This window comes from Mastomys coucha, unplaced genomic scaffold (assembly GCF_008632895.1).
Source record: "Mastomys coucha isolate ucsf_1 unplaced genomic scaffold, UCSF_Mcou_1 pScaffold6, whole genome shotgun sequence".
Lineage (NCBI taxonomy): Eukaryota > Metazoa > Chordata > Mammalia > Rodentia > Muridae > Mastomys > Mastomys coucha.
In genome coordinates, this window is record NW_022196912.1 from 114,954,651 (window position 1) to 114,969,223 (window position 14,573).

The following is a 14,573-nucleotide window of genomic DNA, read 5'->3' on the forward strand; positions in this document are numbered from 1 at the left end:
GTTTTGATTCCCACTCGAATGAGCAGATATGATTAACAGTGGTGTGCAGTGTGGTGGGCACTATTTACAGAGCTTATTAATAGAGGCATTCAGTCATTTTAAAGAGGACATTGACTTGAATATGATGTGTCTGGAGGATGTGGAGGATGCAAGATTTATAGTAATGGGTTTTGCCCTGGTGATAAAATCATTATCTATATCCACAGCCTTCAGTTGTCCAAACTCTCCTCCCTCACCCTCTCTTTAATATTACTCATCGGACTCTGTGAACCATGTTACACCCAATTTTATTATACAAAATGATGTATTCTTCTCCTTTCTTGTCATCACTACTTCATGTTCATTGTAGGAACACCAGAAAATACATAAGAGTAGTCAGGGTGGTGATACATGCCTCTGATTGCTGAGTTTAGGAGGCCAAGGCAGGAATATCATCAACTCAAGGCTGGGCTTGGCTCAGTCTCAAAAATGAATCTAATAATTAATAAAATTAAGTCTTAGAAAGAAAACTGTGTGAAAGTGAAGAAGCAATAAAAATCACCCGGTTTCTGGAGCCTGAGGAGATGGCTCAGTTAGTTAAGTGCTTGCCCGGTATACAGGAGGAGTTCAGTTCCCGGCACACACATAAGAAGCAGTGTGTGCCTGGGATTCCAGAACCAAGAAGGCAGACATAGGGGATCCTTGAGGCTCACTGGCCAGTCAGCTGAGCCCAGCCAAATTAGTGAGCTCCAGGCTCAGTGAGAGATCCTGCCTCCAAAAGCAAAAACAAAAAATCAAAAACAAAGTCAAAAAGATTTTTTATTTAAATTAATTGGAACAAGCAACCAAAGACTTATGACATCAATCTCTGACCTTCATGAACACATTCACACAAACACATACACAAGAATACATACAAACACATACACCTATCCACACACTTTTTTAAAATACCAGAGTCCATTACAATCAATAAATTATCAATAGGCTTGTATTTACCTTTAAAATTCTTTTTTATCTCAAATCTTTGCATACAGGAATATAGGTACTGAAACTCCACCAGGATGCTATTTTAAGACTTTGCAAAATAAACTGTAATGACTTTCTATATCATAAAATAATTTCCATGACACCTACACGCTGTTTATTTGTTTGAGACAGAGTCTTACTTTTTAGTAAGGCTAGCCTTGAACTCTCTGCAATCTTCCTGCCTTGGTCTCCCTGGAGGAGAGCTAGGTTTATAAGAATGAGTTATTCAGTTCACAACATCCTTTTTAAAGGATCTATTGTGTGAGTGTGCCACCATTTGACTAATAATCCATCACTGGTACCTTAAACAATGCCACAGTAAACACCCTTCTCACTAAATTTTACACATACCTATGACTTATTTGGGATATCAGATACCAGATGGGAGAATTGTAAAACATGCAAGAGAAAAGAAATCACCTTCCAGGCCCCAACTTCAAGTTCCAACAACCAATAGGTGGGAGTCTCTGTCCCCATAGACGTCCTCCATCCAAGCTACCCTATTATCTATAGGTCACCCTATTACCCAGTTGTCTGTGTAGAAGAACCCAAAGATAGGACCAAGGACATAGAGCTATCATGTGCCAGGTCCTGTATGGAATTACTCTGGGTCTGGAACAGTTACTCCGTAGTAGGGTTCCAAAGCCAGCATTCTTCATGTGATCCTCATGTGATCCTCAACTGCAAGTCAATGCCTCTCTACATCCCTGTGGCCTGCTCTAAAGGCAGCTCAGCTAGAGGGGACATTGAGTCGCACTCTGCCTCCGTATGGCACTTGTGTAGAGCAAACCTGAGGGTAGACAGAGGCATACTGGTATGAACAAGAGTCAGGAAGTGGCGTTGCTCAGCCAGCCGGGTTGGGCAACCTTAGCACTAACTACAGCTCCTCATCTGTGTTCCTTGGGACTAACTGGGTTCCTCTATAAATAACTCCCATTTGCTCAATTCCTCCACTAGAGGGCAGTCAATATCTGATTCTTAAAGCACAGTTCAGAGGTCAATGTTGTTGCCCCCCTAATGGGCAACCCTCTCTCAGTAGGGGACAGAGGCCAATGAACAAGTGGGTAGCCTCTGGTCCTCTGATAGGGCAGTTCCAGTGTGCATCCTCCACAGCTCTCAGGACAGAGTTCTGGTTGCCTCCAGGGTTAACTCGCTCACTCTCCATTCTTTATTGGTTTTCCAGGTTTACCTTCTCTTGGAATAATCACACTGGATCCTGTCTTGCTTTTGGGGAGGATTCAGCAATAAATGCATACCATTTCTTCCTTATATATTCCTTTCTTAGCTAGGTTTTGCTAAACTATCCTAACAAATGAGCCTCAACATACTTTGCCAAATGCCATAGAAGCCTGTGTCCCGTCACCTCCCCATAACAGCACACAGCATGACTTCAGAGTGTTCTGGGTCAACAGGGAGGGACTCTGCTTTACCCAGTCACTTGGGGTCCCAGCAGCTCTGCCATCATACTATGCTGTAGCTACCAATCAGCATTTCAGACAAGAGGGTAGGTGTGTTTGGAGAGGTACAGGAAAATACAAGGTCACGCTCAGCAGGGCACCCATCACTTCCTCAAGATTGGAGACAGAGCCAGTCTTGTGGCTAAGAGGGAGGTGGAGGCAGAGAGACAAGCATGCATATGAGTAGGTAAGACTGCCACACCCCTCCACATGACTTCTGGATCAAAACCAACCCAAACTATCCATGTGTCTACCTTAAACGCAATCAACTAGATATGTTACTTTATTTTTGTGATTTTAGGTAACCGAGGAATCGGGCACCTACTGCTTAAAGATGAGTTGCTGCAGGCTGCTCTGTCACTGTCTCATGCCAGCTCCATACTAATCACCACTGGATTCCCGACACATTTCAATCACGAGCCCCCAGAAGAGACAGACGGCCCACCAGGAGCCATCGCCTTAGCTGCCTTCCTACAGGTTCTGGGGAAGGAGACCGCCATAGTGGTAGATCAGAGAGCCTTAAACTTGCATATGAAGATTGTTGAAGATGCTGTTAAGCAAGGTGAGCAGGGTCAAGCCATTTCCGCAAGCAGGTCTTCATGGGCGGAGACTGGAGGAAGTCAATGTGTACCCAGCTCCAGAATGTATCCTTGTAATAGGGTATTTTATTTCCAAGCCTAGAACAACTTTGTTATAAGCAACAAGATGTTGAGGTTCCAGAAAGTCCAAGTGATCTAATCAACCACTATTGTCCATATGGTGACCAGTGTCTCCACCACCACCACCACCAGTCAGTGCCCTGGAGGTCCAAAGCCATGTGAACTCAACCCAGAACTCCATGACATAAATCTTAGTGAACACTCGAAAATACACACACACCCTCCTCACTTTCCCTAACCCTTCCCACAGCTTCTTGTCTCTCCCAGGAAACCACTTGCACCTCAAATCAAGTCTTGGCTGCAGGGCAACCAGAATGTTTAAGGATAGAGGCAGGTTGTTTGTTCTGTGAAAAAGGAAGCTGAGACCAGTTACATGTGACGCTCTAGGGAGACCACTGTGGGGATAAACAAGGACAAAGCTAGGACTTCACTTTGGGTTCCCTCACAAGGAGAAGGGAAAGGAGGCATCAAGGAATACTAGATGATCAGCAAGTGAAACCAGAAATCCATAGGACATGTGACCATGTCAAGCTCTACTCCGGGCCAACAGAAGGTGCCACCTGACTCTGCTCTGTGGCTGTGTTTAGCATTAATTATCCAGAGAGAAAGAGAGAGAGAGAGAGAGAGAGAGAGACAGAGACAGACAGAGAGAGACAGACAGAGAGAGACAGAGACAGACAGACAGAGAGAGACAGAGAGACAGAGACAGAGACAGACAGAGAGACAGAGACAGAGAGACAAAGCTGTGCCCTGCTCATCTCCTGAGAGCTCAGCTGGGTTGGCTCTCAGGGACTTGGAACTGGCTGGCTTGCACAGTTCCATGAAGGGGACAGCTGCTTTATTGGATTCTGCCGAACTCTGTTTCTTTGTTTCCTTCCTTCCTTCCTTCCTTCCTTCCTTCCTTCCTTCCTTCCTTCCTTCCTTCCTTCCTCTACTTTCCTTTCTTCCTTCCTTCCTTTCATTCTTCCTTTCTTTGTTTTTTTGTTTTGTTTTGTTTTTGTTTTGTTTTGTTTTTTTGAGACAGGGTTTCTCTGTGTAGCCCTGGCTGTCCTGGAACCAAATCAGTAGACCAGATTGGCCTCAAACTCAGAGATCTACCTGCCTCTGCCTCCTGGGTGCTGGGATCAAAGACGTGTGCCATCACCACAGCCAACCCCAGAACTTTGGTTATATTTGAATTAAGCAAATGCAACAACTGGACTTGCTCATGATCACTGTTGTAGTCTTTTTTACTACAGCCAACCCCAGAACTTTGGTTATATTTGAATTAAGCAAATGCAACAACTGGACTTGCTCATGATAACTGTTGCAGTCTTTTTTACTGAGACCTAGAGAAAAAAAGGCGGAATCCCTTCTCCCCTCTCATGGGCACGAGCCCAGTGAGGATGGTAGCTCTGAGGAGGGAGCCATATCTCTCTGACCCACCTTGACAGGGGGTTTGTGTGGCCTTTCTCAGACATGTGGCTCATGTTGCCTGGCTGGGCTCCCTGGTACCCACTCCCCTGACTAGCATCTAGCACAGTGCAGCCAGGGAGTGAGGGGCAGCTTTACTCAGCACCCACTTGCACCAGACTCCAGCCAAGAAATTGGCAGGTATGGAGACTATCCTGGTGTCACCCCAGCAACGTGACTGGGTGGCCGTCACTCTACAGAGGAGGCGCTCAGGGAGTTCATGTGGCTTATCCACAGTCACATGTCTCAAATCTTGAGTCCAGGGGCACTGCCCACGGTGCCCTGTTGGCTATCTTTCCTGCTTGAAGATTTGCCCTGAGCCTGTGAATAAACCACGATTCTTCTCCAAACTGCCGAGGGATAGATGAATGCAAACCAAATGAATTTCATTTGGGGAGATATGTGTATTATTTTCCACATAATCTATAATAATGTGTGCTATTTGTGCAATCACAAAATATTCTTTTTTTTTAACCGTCAATTTCACTTTGCAAATTGCTACCATGTAAGTACTAACCCACCGTTGGTGGCCTCGGTTGCGACCAGTGGCTCCTGAGAGGAGAAGTGAGACAGAAAGACCAAGATCAAAAGAGATTCACAGGCAGCTGTGAGCATAGCACAGCAGAATGGACTCTCAGGAGAGCTTCAGTGAGACAGTTCATTTAATGGGGGAACAGAGGCTTCTTAAATCTCTGCAGGTTGGTAGGGGCTTTCGGGGTGATTGTACACTAATGTCCCAGGCCAGGTACTGGAGATGCCTCATTTGCATAAAGAGGAATGCCAGGTGCTGGTGGACATGACCTTATCAGGGGAGAGAAAGTTTAACCTGGCTAGAGGGCTAGGTGACCTCTTGGGAGGGGTAGGTGGGGGTTTGAGGATACATGTGCCAGGACATGAAGGCCCAGGGGAGTGGGGGAGCAATCAAGTCCTGCCCATCTTAGAATGAGATTTCTGGGATTTGGACACGCCTCAACCTCACTCTTGCTTGGGACCTGCTACCCACCTCCCATGACTCCCTGACCCCACATTAACTCAAGTCTCTGGGACTCTGCCTCAGTTGTTATTGGTCTCCTCTGAAGGAGTGTTTGTCTGGAGAGGGAACTAGTAAGGTCTGGAAGTAGTCAATGGCTGGTTTTAAAATGTCAACTTGCTACAACCTACAGTCACCTAACAAAGGAGTCTCAGTTGAGGGATTATTTAGATCAGGTTGGCTTGGCCATGTCTGTGTGGAACTGTGGGCACAACCATTCCCTGGGTAGGGGCTCCTGGATAGTATAAAAGAGGAAGAAACTAGGAGCAAGCAGGCAGTGTGTGGCATTCATTTCTCTCTGCTCTTGACTATGGATGTAATGTAATTGCCCAAGGTCCTGCCTCAACTTCCCTTCAGCAATGGACTGGAGACTAGTTTTGTAAGCTAATTAACCCTTTCTTCCCCTAAATTGCCTTCGATCAGGGTGTTTTATCACAGTTAACAAAAGTTAAACTAAGAGAGAACTGGAACTGTGATAGCAGCACAACTGCTGTATGACTCTGGTCGACTTCCTTGGCATTAGTTTTCTTCCTCTATAAAGTGAAAAGTAACAATTACTTTATAGAACATGATTATGGAATTTAAATCAGAGGCTACCTGTCAAGTGCCGGGCCATTGCCGCCCAGGCATCTAAACAGTACACAGTAGTCTTGCTGGCAGTGGGCCAGAGCAGACCATCTAACATACAGCGTATCCCCAGGTCTATACTGATCCAGTTCAACCCTCTGTCCCCTGCTACCGCTGTAGTTCAGTCAGAACTAAAAGTAAGCCTATGCTCCTCTGAATTCTATCAAAGTGTATTGAAGGAGACCACTCAATAATGGTTACAGTACTGTCCAAAGGTACTTTTCAAAAGCAAACCTCAACCCCAGCACTGATGTGGCTACTCACTGTCTTTATTCTCAAGGAGTTCTGAAGACACCAGTCCCCTTATTAACTTACCAAGGAAGATCCATGGAAGATGCTCAGGCCTTTTTGTGCAAGGATGGGGACCCCAAGTCTCCTAGGTATGTATATGGTATCCCAGATGGAGTGCATGGTGCGGAAGACCACATCCTTGCTGATAGGGTTTTTGAATACCTCATCCTGGGAAAGAAAAGGCACGAGGCTGGGGATATCAGGGTCTGCTCAGAGCTCCATAGAGCATGTCTGGACATAGATTCATGCCGGCAGGGAGAGATGGCACCCATACCTGACAAAATAAGAAACAAAGTTAGCAATTGCTCGACAATGAGATCTTGCAGCAGTCAAACCATTTCAACTGGGGGAGTGTGGGGGGGGCATAGCCAAAACTTTGACCAAGTCAGCTCAGTCAGTCAACAGGACCTCAAGGGCAGAAGTGAGGATTGAAAAGAAAAAGATGATTAGCCAAACATTATTACATGACTCCAGCCAGTGCTGAGGCTGAAGCTGCTTTAGTTTCTTCAGCCAGTCTTTTAAGGAAGTTTTTTTTTTTTTTTTTAAGATTTTATTTATAGCTGTCTTTAGACACACCAGAAGAGGGCATCAGATCTCATGACAGGTGGTTGTGAGCCACCATGTGGTTTCTGGGATTTGAACTCGTAACCTTTGGAAGAGCAGTCGGACCAGCCCCTCCAGCCAGTCTTTACACCATTCTAGGGATTAGCAGAGAATAGAGTCAGTTCTCAGATCAAAGACAAAGTGATTAAACAAGGCAAAGAACAAAGAGATCACACCAGGTAGTAATCAAACAAAGCAGTAAGCAAAGCCCCCAAGTTACTGGGTCTGGGGGCTTACCAGGATTACCTAGGCAAAAGGGAAGTCACACGTTCCTTGACTGTGTTCACCTGATCCTTGCATTAGTCCAAATGTGAATATTCTTATTTAAGTGTACTTCCTTGAGCCCAGTGACAAGTACTTGTGAAATTTCTATAAGCAGCAAATTTCTAATAAGTGGCACCAAAAGCTCTCCACAAAACTTTCAGAAAACAAAACAGAAATAGCATTGGTTTTTTTTGTTTGTTTTGTTTTGGGTTTTTGGGTTTTTTTGTTTGTTTGTTTTTTCAAGACAGGGTTTCTCTGTATAGCTCTGGCTATCCTGGAACTCACTCTGTAGACCAGGCTGGCCTTGAACTCAGAGATCCACCTGCCTCTGCCTCCCAAGTGCTGGGATTAAAGGCGTGTGCCACCACTGCCCGGCCTCAGAAATAGCATTGTTCAGCTTGTATAATAATGAAAAGTACTCTCCTGAAATACTCCCTCCCCTGCCCTTCTTCTTCTTCTTCCTACTTTATATGTCCATCTGTCCATCCATCCGTCCGTCCATGTGTATGTGTGTGTGTGTTTATTGCTGTGTGTTGTGGTCAAACATTTTGAGAACCCCTTGTTTGTCATATGTTTCAGATTTAATAACTTATTCAATGCTTTGTACACTTTTAAAACCTACAATAACACAATGTGTATTGCAAACCAGTATATGCAGGAAACTGAGATTGACATTCAGAAACAATACTGATTCTCAATGTTACAGGACTCAGATGGGCTTTATATGCAATGTACTCTGGTGCTTTCTGGGGTGTGTGTGTGTGTGTGTGTGTGTGTGTGTGTGTTGGTTCTGTTTTGTCTACTACAAATGTCGCCTGTTCTAAGTAGTGCTGCTCAGAACAAGGGCAGACAAAAATCTCTTTAGGCTCTTGTTTTCATCTCTTTCCAGTATGTACACTGAAGCTGACTTTCTGGATCACATGAGAAGTCTATTTTTAACATTTTGAAGAATAGCTATACTATTTCATCATCAAGTTGAGATTTTGAAGAACTCCATCGTGGGTGCATTTAGAGATGTGAAAGTGCTAGTTTTATGTTCTCACTTTGGATTATCAAAACAACATTCCTGCTAACAGGGCTGGAGAGATGGTGGTTAACAGCATTTGCTATTCTTGCAAAGGACCCGGATTCAGCTCCCAGCACCCACACTGGGCAGCTCTCAACTGCCTGTAACTCAAGTAGCTCAAGTCCTAGGGCAGTGGTTCTCAACCTGTGGGTCATGACCCCTTTGAGGGTCACATATAATAACATATCCTGTGTATCAGATGTTTACATTATTATTCATAACACAGCAAAATTACAGTTATGAAGTAGCTAATAATCTTATGGTTGGGGGTCATCACAACATGAGGAACTGTATTAAAGGGTCACAGCATTAGGAAGGTTGAGAACCATTGTCCCAGGGGATCTGATACCCTCTCTGCCCTCCACAGGCACTTCATACACATGGTACACATTCAGACAAGCAGGCACATGCACAGAAATAAAAGTGAAGATCAAAACGTTCCTGCTAATAAAGATACCAACAGCAGTCCTAGACGATATTTACGAGCTCTATGTAGCTCTGGGTTCTGTGGCAAACACTTTCTTAACCCTGCCAATGCTATAGATGCCCTCCAGATGCATGATGCCCTGCAGATGTGTGATCCCTACAGATGTGTGATGTCCTGCAGATACATGATTCCTGCAGATGTGTGGTCTTACAGATGTGTGATGTCTTACAGATGTTTGATGTCCTGCAGATGTGTGATGCCCTGCAGATGCATGATCCTTGCAGATGTGTGATGTCCTGCAGATGTGTGATTCCTTACAGATGTGTGATGTCCTGCAGATGTATGATGTCTTGCAGATGTGTGATGTCTTGCAGATGCATGATCCCTGTAGATGCGTGATCCCTGCAGATGTGTGGTCCTGCAGATGTGTGATCCTGCAGGTGTATGACCCTGCAGGTGTGTGACCTTGCAGGTATGTGATCCTGCAGGTGTGTGACCCTATAGATGTGTGACCCTGCAGATGTGTGGCCCTGCAGGTGTGTGATCCTGCAGGTGTATGATCTTACAGATGCGTAATGGCTACAAGTGGAAAACATGAAGTGTGGAAAGGCGATGTGTGGTTCAGAAGACCAAACAACTCACTCAAGACCAGCAGTGGGAAGACCCAGAGAGTGACCTACATGACAGGACTCCACAACCACTTGACCACCGTGCCACCTGTGTCCTCATTTCTCTACCTCTTTGCTTCCTAAGGAATCCATGTTATATCCCATTCATTTGTTCCTCTTTCAAATTCATTCCTAATTGTTTAATATCTGTGATGTGAACGAGAGGTTGAAAAGGAGAACCCTGAGCCCCTAGCAGCCACACTCAGTTCCTCTCTGACTGGCCCCTCTGTTGGGTGAGGGACATTGGATCAATCATACCTCCCAGACACCCAGGCACCCTGGCCTTTGCCTTTCAGCTTCTGACACTATTGGATTGCAGAAGTCCCAGGTGGCTGTTTGTTAGAAGGTTGTTGGGGTCAGATAGCGACTCCCAGAGAGAAACTGAACATAACTACAAAGCCCAAATAGGCACATGTGGGGCTGAAGACAGCACCTACTGCTCTTGCAGAGGATCCTAAATTTGGTTCCTAGCACCCACACCAGGCTCCAACCTCCACATCATTTGCTGTGGCACACACACACTCAGCCATGCCCAATAGTAATAGTAATAATACATGTTTAAAAAATAATAAAAGTACAAAGTCATCCTTAGCTACATAGAACATTAGAGGCTACTCTGGGCTACAAGAGACCCAGTCCCAAGGAAGAACAATAGAACCAAAACCAGCAGACGGCTGTGCTGCTCAGGACCAGGATGTTTGTGAACCTGACTTTAACTATATTAGCAATCGCTCCAGTTCATCCAAGCAGTATACCTTATAAAATTGTCTTACCATTTACAAAAGGAATATTTTAAAAATAAGTGAACCAGCTCACATCTTTGACTTAACTTGCAAATTTTGCTTAACCTCTAAGCCTTATTGTAAATTGTACCCTTTGAGCTATATAACTTGGCCACAAAACTATATATCACATATATTGCCACTAAAAGCTCCCGAGGGCTTCTCTCCCTCTTGAAAAGCCTATGTCCATGTCCATGTCTATGTACACACTGTCCTTTTCTGGTCTATGTGTGTGGCAGGAGTGGGGGAGGAGAGGTAGGGAGGGAGAGAGACAAATCGCCCCTACTTAAATCTGAAGTGTATACTATCTCCTGTCTCTCAATAGACTTGCTAATTTGGCTTCTCTCTGACTTGTTCTGAAATTCTTTTTGCAATGTCGTCAATGTAGTGAAGGATCCAGCTTTACCTGAGTAGAGGTTGCAGGAACTCCTCAGGCTTCTGGCATCGATCCTGGGCTGTGTCTTCCTACCAACAATGTAGTGAATTAGTACCCTGTGATGGCTCTTGCACAAAGTGGGTCCTCTGCCAGGTTCATAGCTTAAAGGAAGTTAAGACACCAGAATCATTCACAGAGACACAAGGTTAGAGCCAGAGAAGCTGCCATTTTCCCTAGCAAGACTTACCGCCATTGCTTCCGGGCAGGTTTGACCATCTGGTGGCCATCGAGCGTGCGGGAAGGGCTGCTGATGGCAATTACTACAACGCCAGGAAGATGAACATCAAGCACTTAGTTGACCCCATTGATGACATTTTCCTTGCTGCACAAAAGATTCCTGGAATCTCATCGACTGGTAAGTGGGGACACTAAGAATTCAACATGAACACGTCATTGCTAAGCATCTTTTATTGACCATTGAGCACAGGCCAGGAAAGGGTTATGTGGTCATGGTTGCTTTCCACCCACCTCCAAACTGGGAATTGTTTGTTTCAGCCAGTCTAGACATGAATGACGCCATTATTAAGAAATACAACATTCCCTTAGGAGAAAGAGAAGTGACACGCATAGAACATACTTGATTTGCCCAACTCAGAAGTAATTAACTCATGAATATTAGCAATCATGAAATCAAGACATGGCATGTCATTGTGACAGGCTGGACTTTGTCATGGGTCACCTGAAGAAACACTTCACTTTTTGAGTACAGTAAGTGAGGGATAAGTGAATTGCTATTGTTAATAGTGTAGGGTTAATCTATTGTTAATAGATTTTGTATTGAACTTCTTACTTTTTTCCAAGAACTTTCACAACCGCTATATTTCCTACCCTATTCAAAACCTTATGAGGTAGAAAGGAAGTAGATGAGAAAATGAGGCCTAGGGAGGTTGAAGCTGGCTAGCTAATTAGCATTGCCAGCAGGATCTTGAGCAAAGTGCAGTCACCCGGTCCATACTGTTAAAGAATCACTTTGCTGTTATGACTGAGCCAGTCCCCCAAAGACACCAGATCTTCCTCTGTCGGGAGAGCTGGGCAGGACTGGGATAATTAACGCCTGTCTGTCCTTCTGTTGTTCTCCAAGCCTTGAGTGGTTCCCAGACCCATTAGTCCCCTCTGACTTTTGAGGTTTTGAGGAGTGAATGAAAATCTTCTGGGATGATTAGAAAGTTTCTGCAAAGCCCCAGATTTTCCCAGAAGAGGCTATGGGTGGTGCACAGTGCAGTGTGGTCTGCTTGGTTGATTTCTCACTTCCTGTCACTCTGGGCTGGGCAGGTAAAGGAGTCAAGGGCTGCAGAGAGGCGTCACCAGCACTGGAGAGGGAGTGTCTGAGTCCAAAGGAGCCATCAGCAGGCAGAGCCTGCGGACCTTTGGGGGCATGTGCACTGGCTCTCCTTGGCACCTAACTACTCCTTACATGTCCAGGTGGTTGTATTATTTTTGTCGCCCAAACAGGATGTCACAAATTTAGAAACTGTTCAGAGAAAAATGGTCAGAGTAGAAACAGAAAAAAAAAAAATCGTCAGGATGTCAATAGAAGGTGCTCAGTCACTCACCTCACCGTAGTCTGAGTCTTTTGGCTCAGGCTGATCACAGTGCTGGAGGTGGTCTAGTTCCCCATCTCCATCAGCTCCTGATGAGTGCTAGCCTCCCTCCAGCACGGTGACTCTCAGCCTTCCTAAGGCTGCAGTCCCTTAGTACCTCATGCTGTGGTGAACCCCCACACACATCATAAAATTATTTTGTTGCTACTTCATAATTGAAATTTTGCTACTGCTATGAACTGTAATTTAAACATCTAATAGGCAGGATGTCTGATATGCAAGCCCTGTGAAAGGGTCATTTGACCCCCAAGGGATTGTGACCCACAGGTCGAGAGCTACTGTTCTAGCAGAATTCTCCTACGTATTATAAGCTCTTGTAGAAGAAACAGTAATACCAAGTTCTGTGGTCCAGGGAGTCCAGTTTTCTGTCCTTGAGGTGCTGGGACACGCCCCTGCATTAAAAGTTATTAAGACCATCCTCACTATGCTGTATAGGATGGTCCCCAGCTCCTGAGCTACGGCAGTCCTCCCACCTCGCTCTCCAGAGCAGCTGTGACTGGAGCTATTGGCAGGTAGACCCCTACCATCCCCAGCTTGCCTGTCTGAGGAACTGTGTGAAAGGGTGGCAGCACTGGGAAGATTGAGAACCACTGCTTTAGAATAAAACACAGTTCACCTCTGCCAGCGGGCTATTGGCCAGTCACATGATACAGCTCAGCGAGAGGAGGCATTGTATGGTAGCTACTGAGTGTCACATACCCTTGTCTCCAGTGGGCCTGTTAGAACACAAGGCACCCCACCACTGGCTGGATGTGGTGACCTAACAGGAGACACGGTCCCACTCCAGTGAGCTCCAAAGTCAGATTCACTCCTAACTCTAGAAGTTTCTAGAAGGCCTGAAGAAGAATCAACATCTGGTTGTCAGAATCCTATTCAGAGCCAATCACTGACACGTGGGGAGAGGCTATCTTGTCCTCCTCCCACCCCAGCTTTGCCCCATTCCACATACTGACTCTGTTTCTCTTCCCTTCAGGCATCGGTGACGGAGGCAATGAGCTTGGCATGGGCAGAGTAAAGGAGGCTGTGAAGAAGTACATTAGAAATGGAGATGTCATTGCCTGCGATGTGGAGGCTGACTTTGCTATCATTGCTGGTGAGTACCTGTGTGCCAAGAAGAGCCTGGCTGCCCAGGGTGAGTGGCCTGGACAGGTGTTAATCACGCTGCAAATACCTGAGAGAAACAAGGAGGAAGGGTGGTTTGCGTTCAGAGCACAGCTGCTGGCTTTATTGTTCCTGGGCCTGTAGCAAGGCAGACTCATGTCATGGTGGAAGCGCTGCTTATTCCATGCTGACCAGGAAACAGCAGGAGCCCTTGTGCTTCCCTGGCAGGCTTCTTCTGTTTGTGTTCTACCTGGGTTCGCACCCTGTTGGACAGTTCTGCTCATACTTGGGTTGGGTCTTCCTCCCTCAGTCGCTGTCCAACACACATTCTCTGGAAACGCCCTCCCTCAAAGACCCATCTGGACGTGTGCTTTACTAATCTCCCAGATGCCGCTCAGTTCAGGCAGGTTGACAATCAAGATGACCATCTCAGCAGGGCAAGAGCTTTTCTTCTCTGCCCCAGAGTAGGGGAGAACCCTGAGTGGAAACTCAGCCATGCAATAAACATTTACAGTGTGTCGAGCATTGTTCTGGGTTCTGGGACATCAACAGAGATGATGTGTGCCATGGAATTTTCTTTGCAGAGTTGAGAGACAATGGCCAGGATGAATATACATACCAGATGGTATGGTGGCGAGAGGTGTGAGGACAACAGAGCCAGGGACAGATGAGAGACCGGAGAGCCACTTTGATCAGTGATCAATGCCATGTACCTATGCCATGGTGGACAGGTTTTGCCATGGCTCCTTTCACCAACTTCTGCCTCTGGTTTCCTGTCTTTCCTGTTGCTGCCCTTCCTCCCAGACCAACCTTTCTTGTGTGTCCAGGTGTTTCGAAGCCTGGCTTTCTCTTAGCCTCACCAGAAGTTTCTGGAAGTATTAACACCTGAAAAAGGCTATTTCCTGTTCACAGTCAGAGTTAGCCTGGAAAGGAGCAAACACACTCTGGGATAGGAGACCTATTGAATTACTAGAGGTTCACTACCCAAACCTGGGTCGGACTTCAGGGAGTCAGGTGTGTCCCTTTAATCCCAGCACTTGGGAGGCAGAGGCAGGGCTACACAGAGAAACCCTGTCTTGAAAAACCAAAAAAAAAAAAAAA

The 14,573-nt window shown here is 45.8% G+C and overlaps 1 protein-coding gene across 7 annotated transcripts in view; it reads left to right on the forward strand.

The window, feature by feature from the left end:
• Dglucy (D-glutamate cyclase) overlaps window positions 1–14,573 on the forward strand; it is a 101,620-nt gene that overhangs the window by 70,998 nt on the left and 16,049 nt on the right. For all 7 annotated transcript variants that reach the window (XR_004114276.1, XM_031356196.1, XM_031356198.1 and 4 more), the window contains 4 exons: window positions 2,767–3,027; window positions 6,514–6,613; window positions 10,977–11,125; window positions 13,345–13,464. Coding sequence is in view for 6 of the 7 variants with exons in the window: in XM_031356196.1 (XP_031212056.1) it covers window positions 2,767–3,027; window positions 6,514–6,613; window positions 10,977–11,125; window positions 13,345–13,464 (630 nt within the window). In the remaining variant the exon portion in view is untranslated. The remainder of the gene's footprint in view (window positions 1–2,766; window positions 3,028–6,513; window positions 6,614–10,976; window positions 11,126–13,344; window positions 13,465–14,573) is intronic.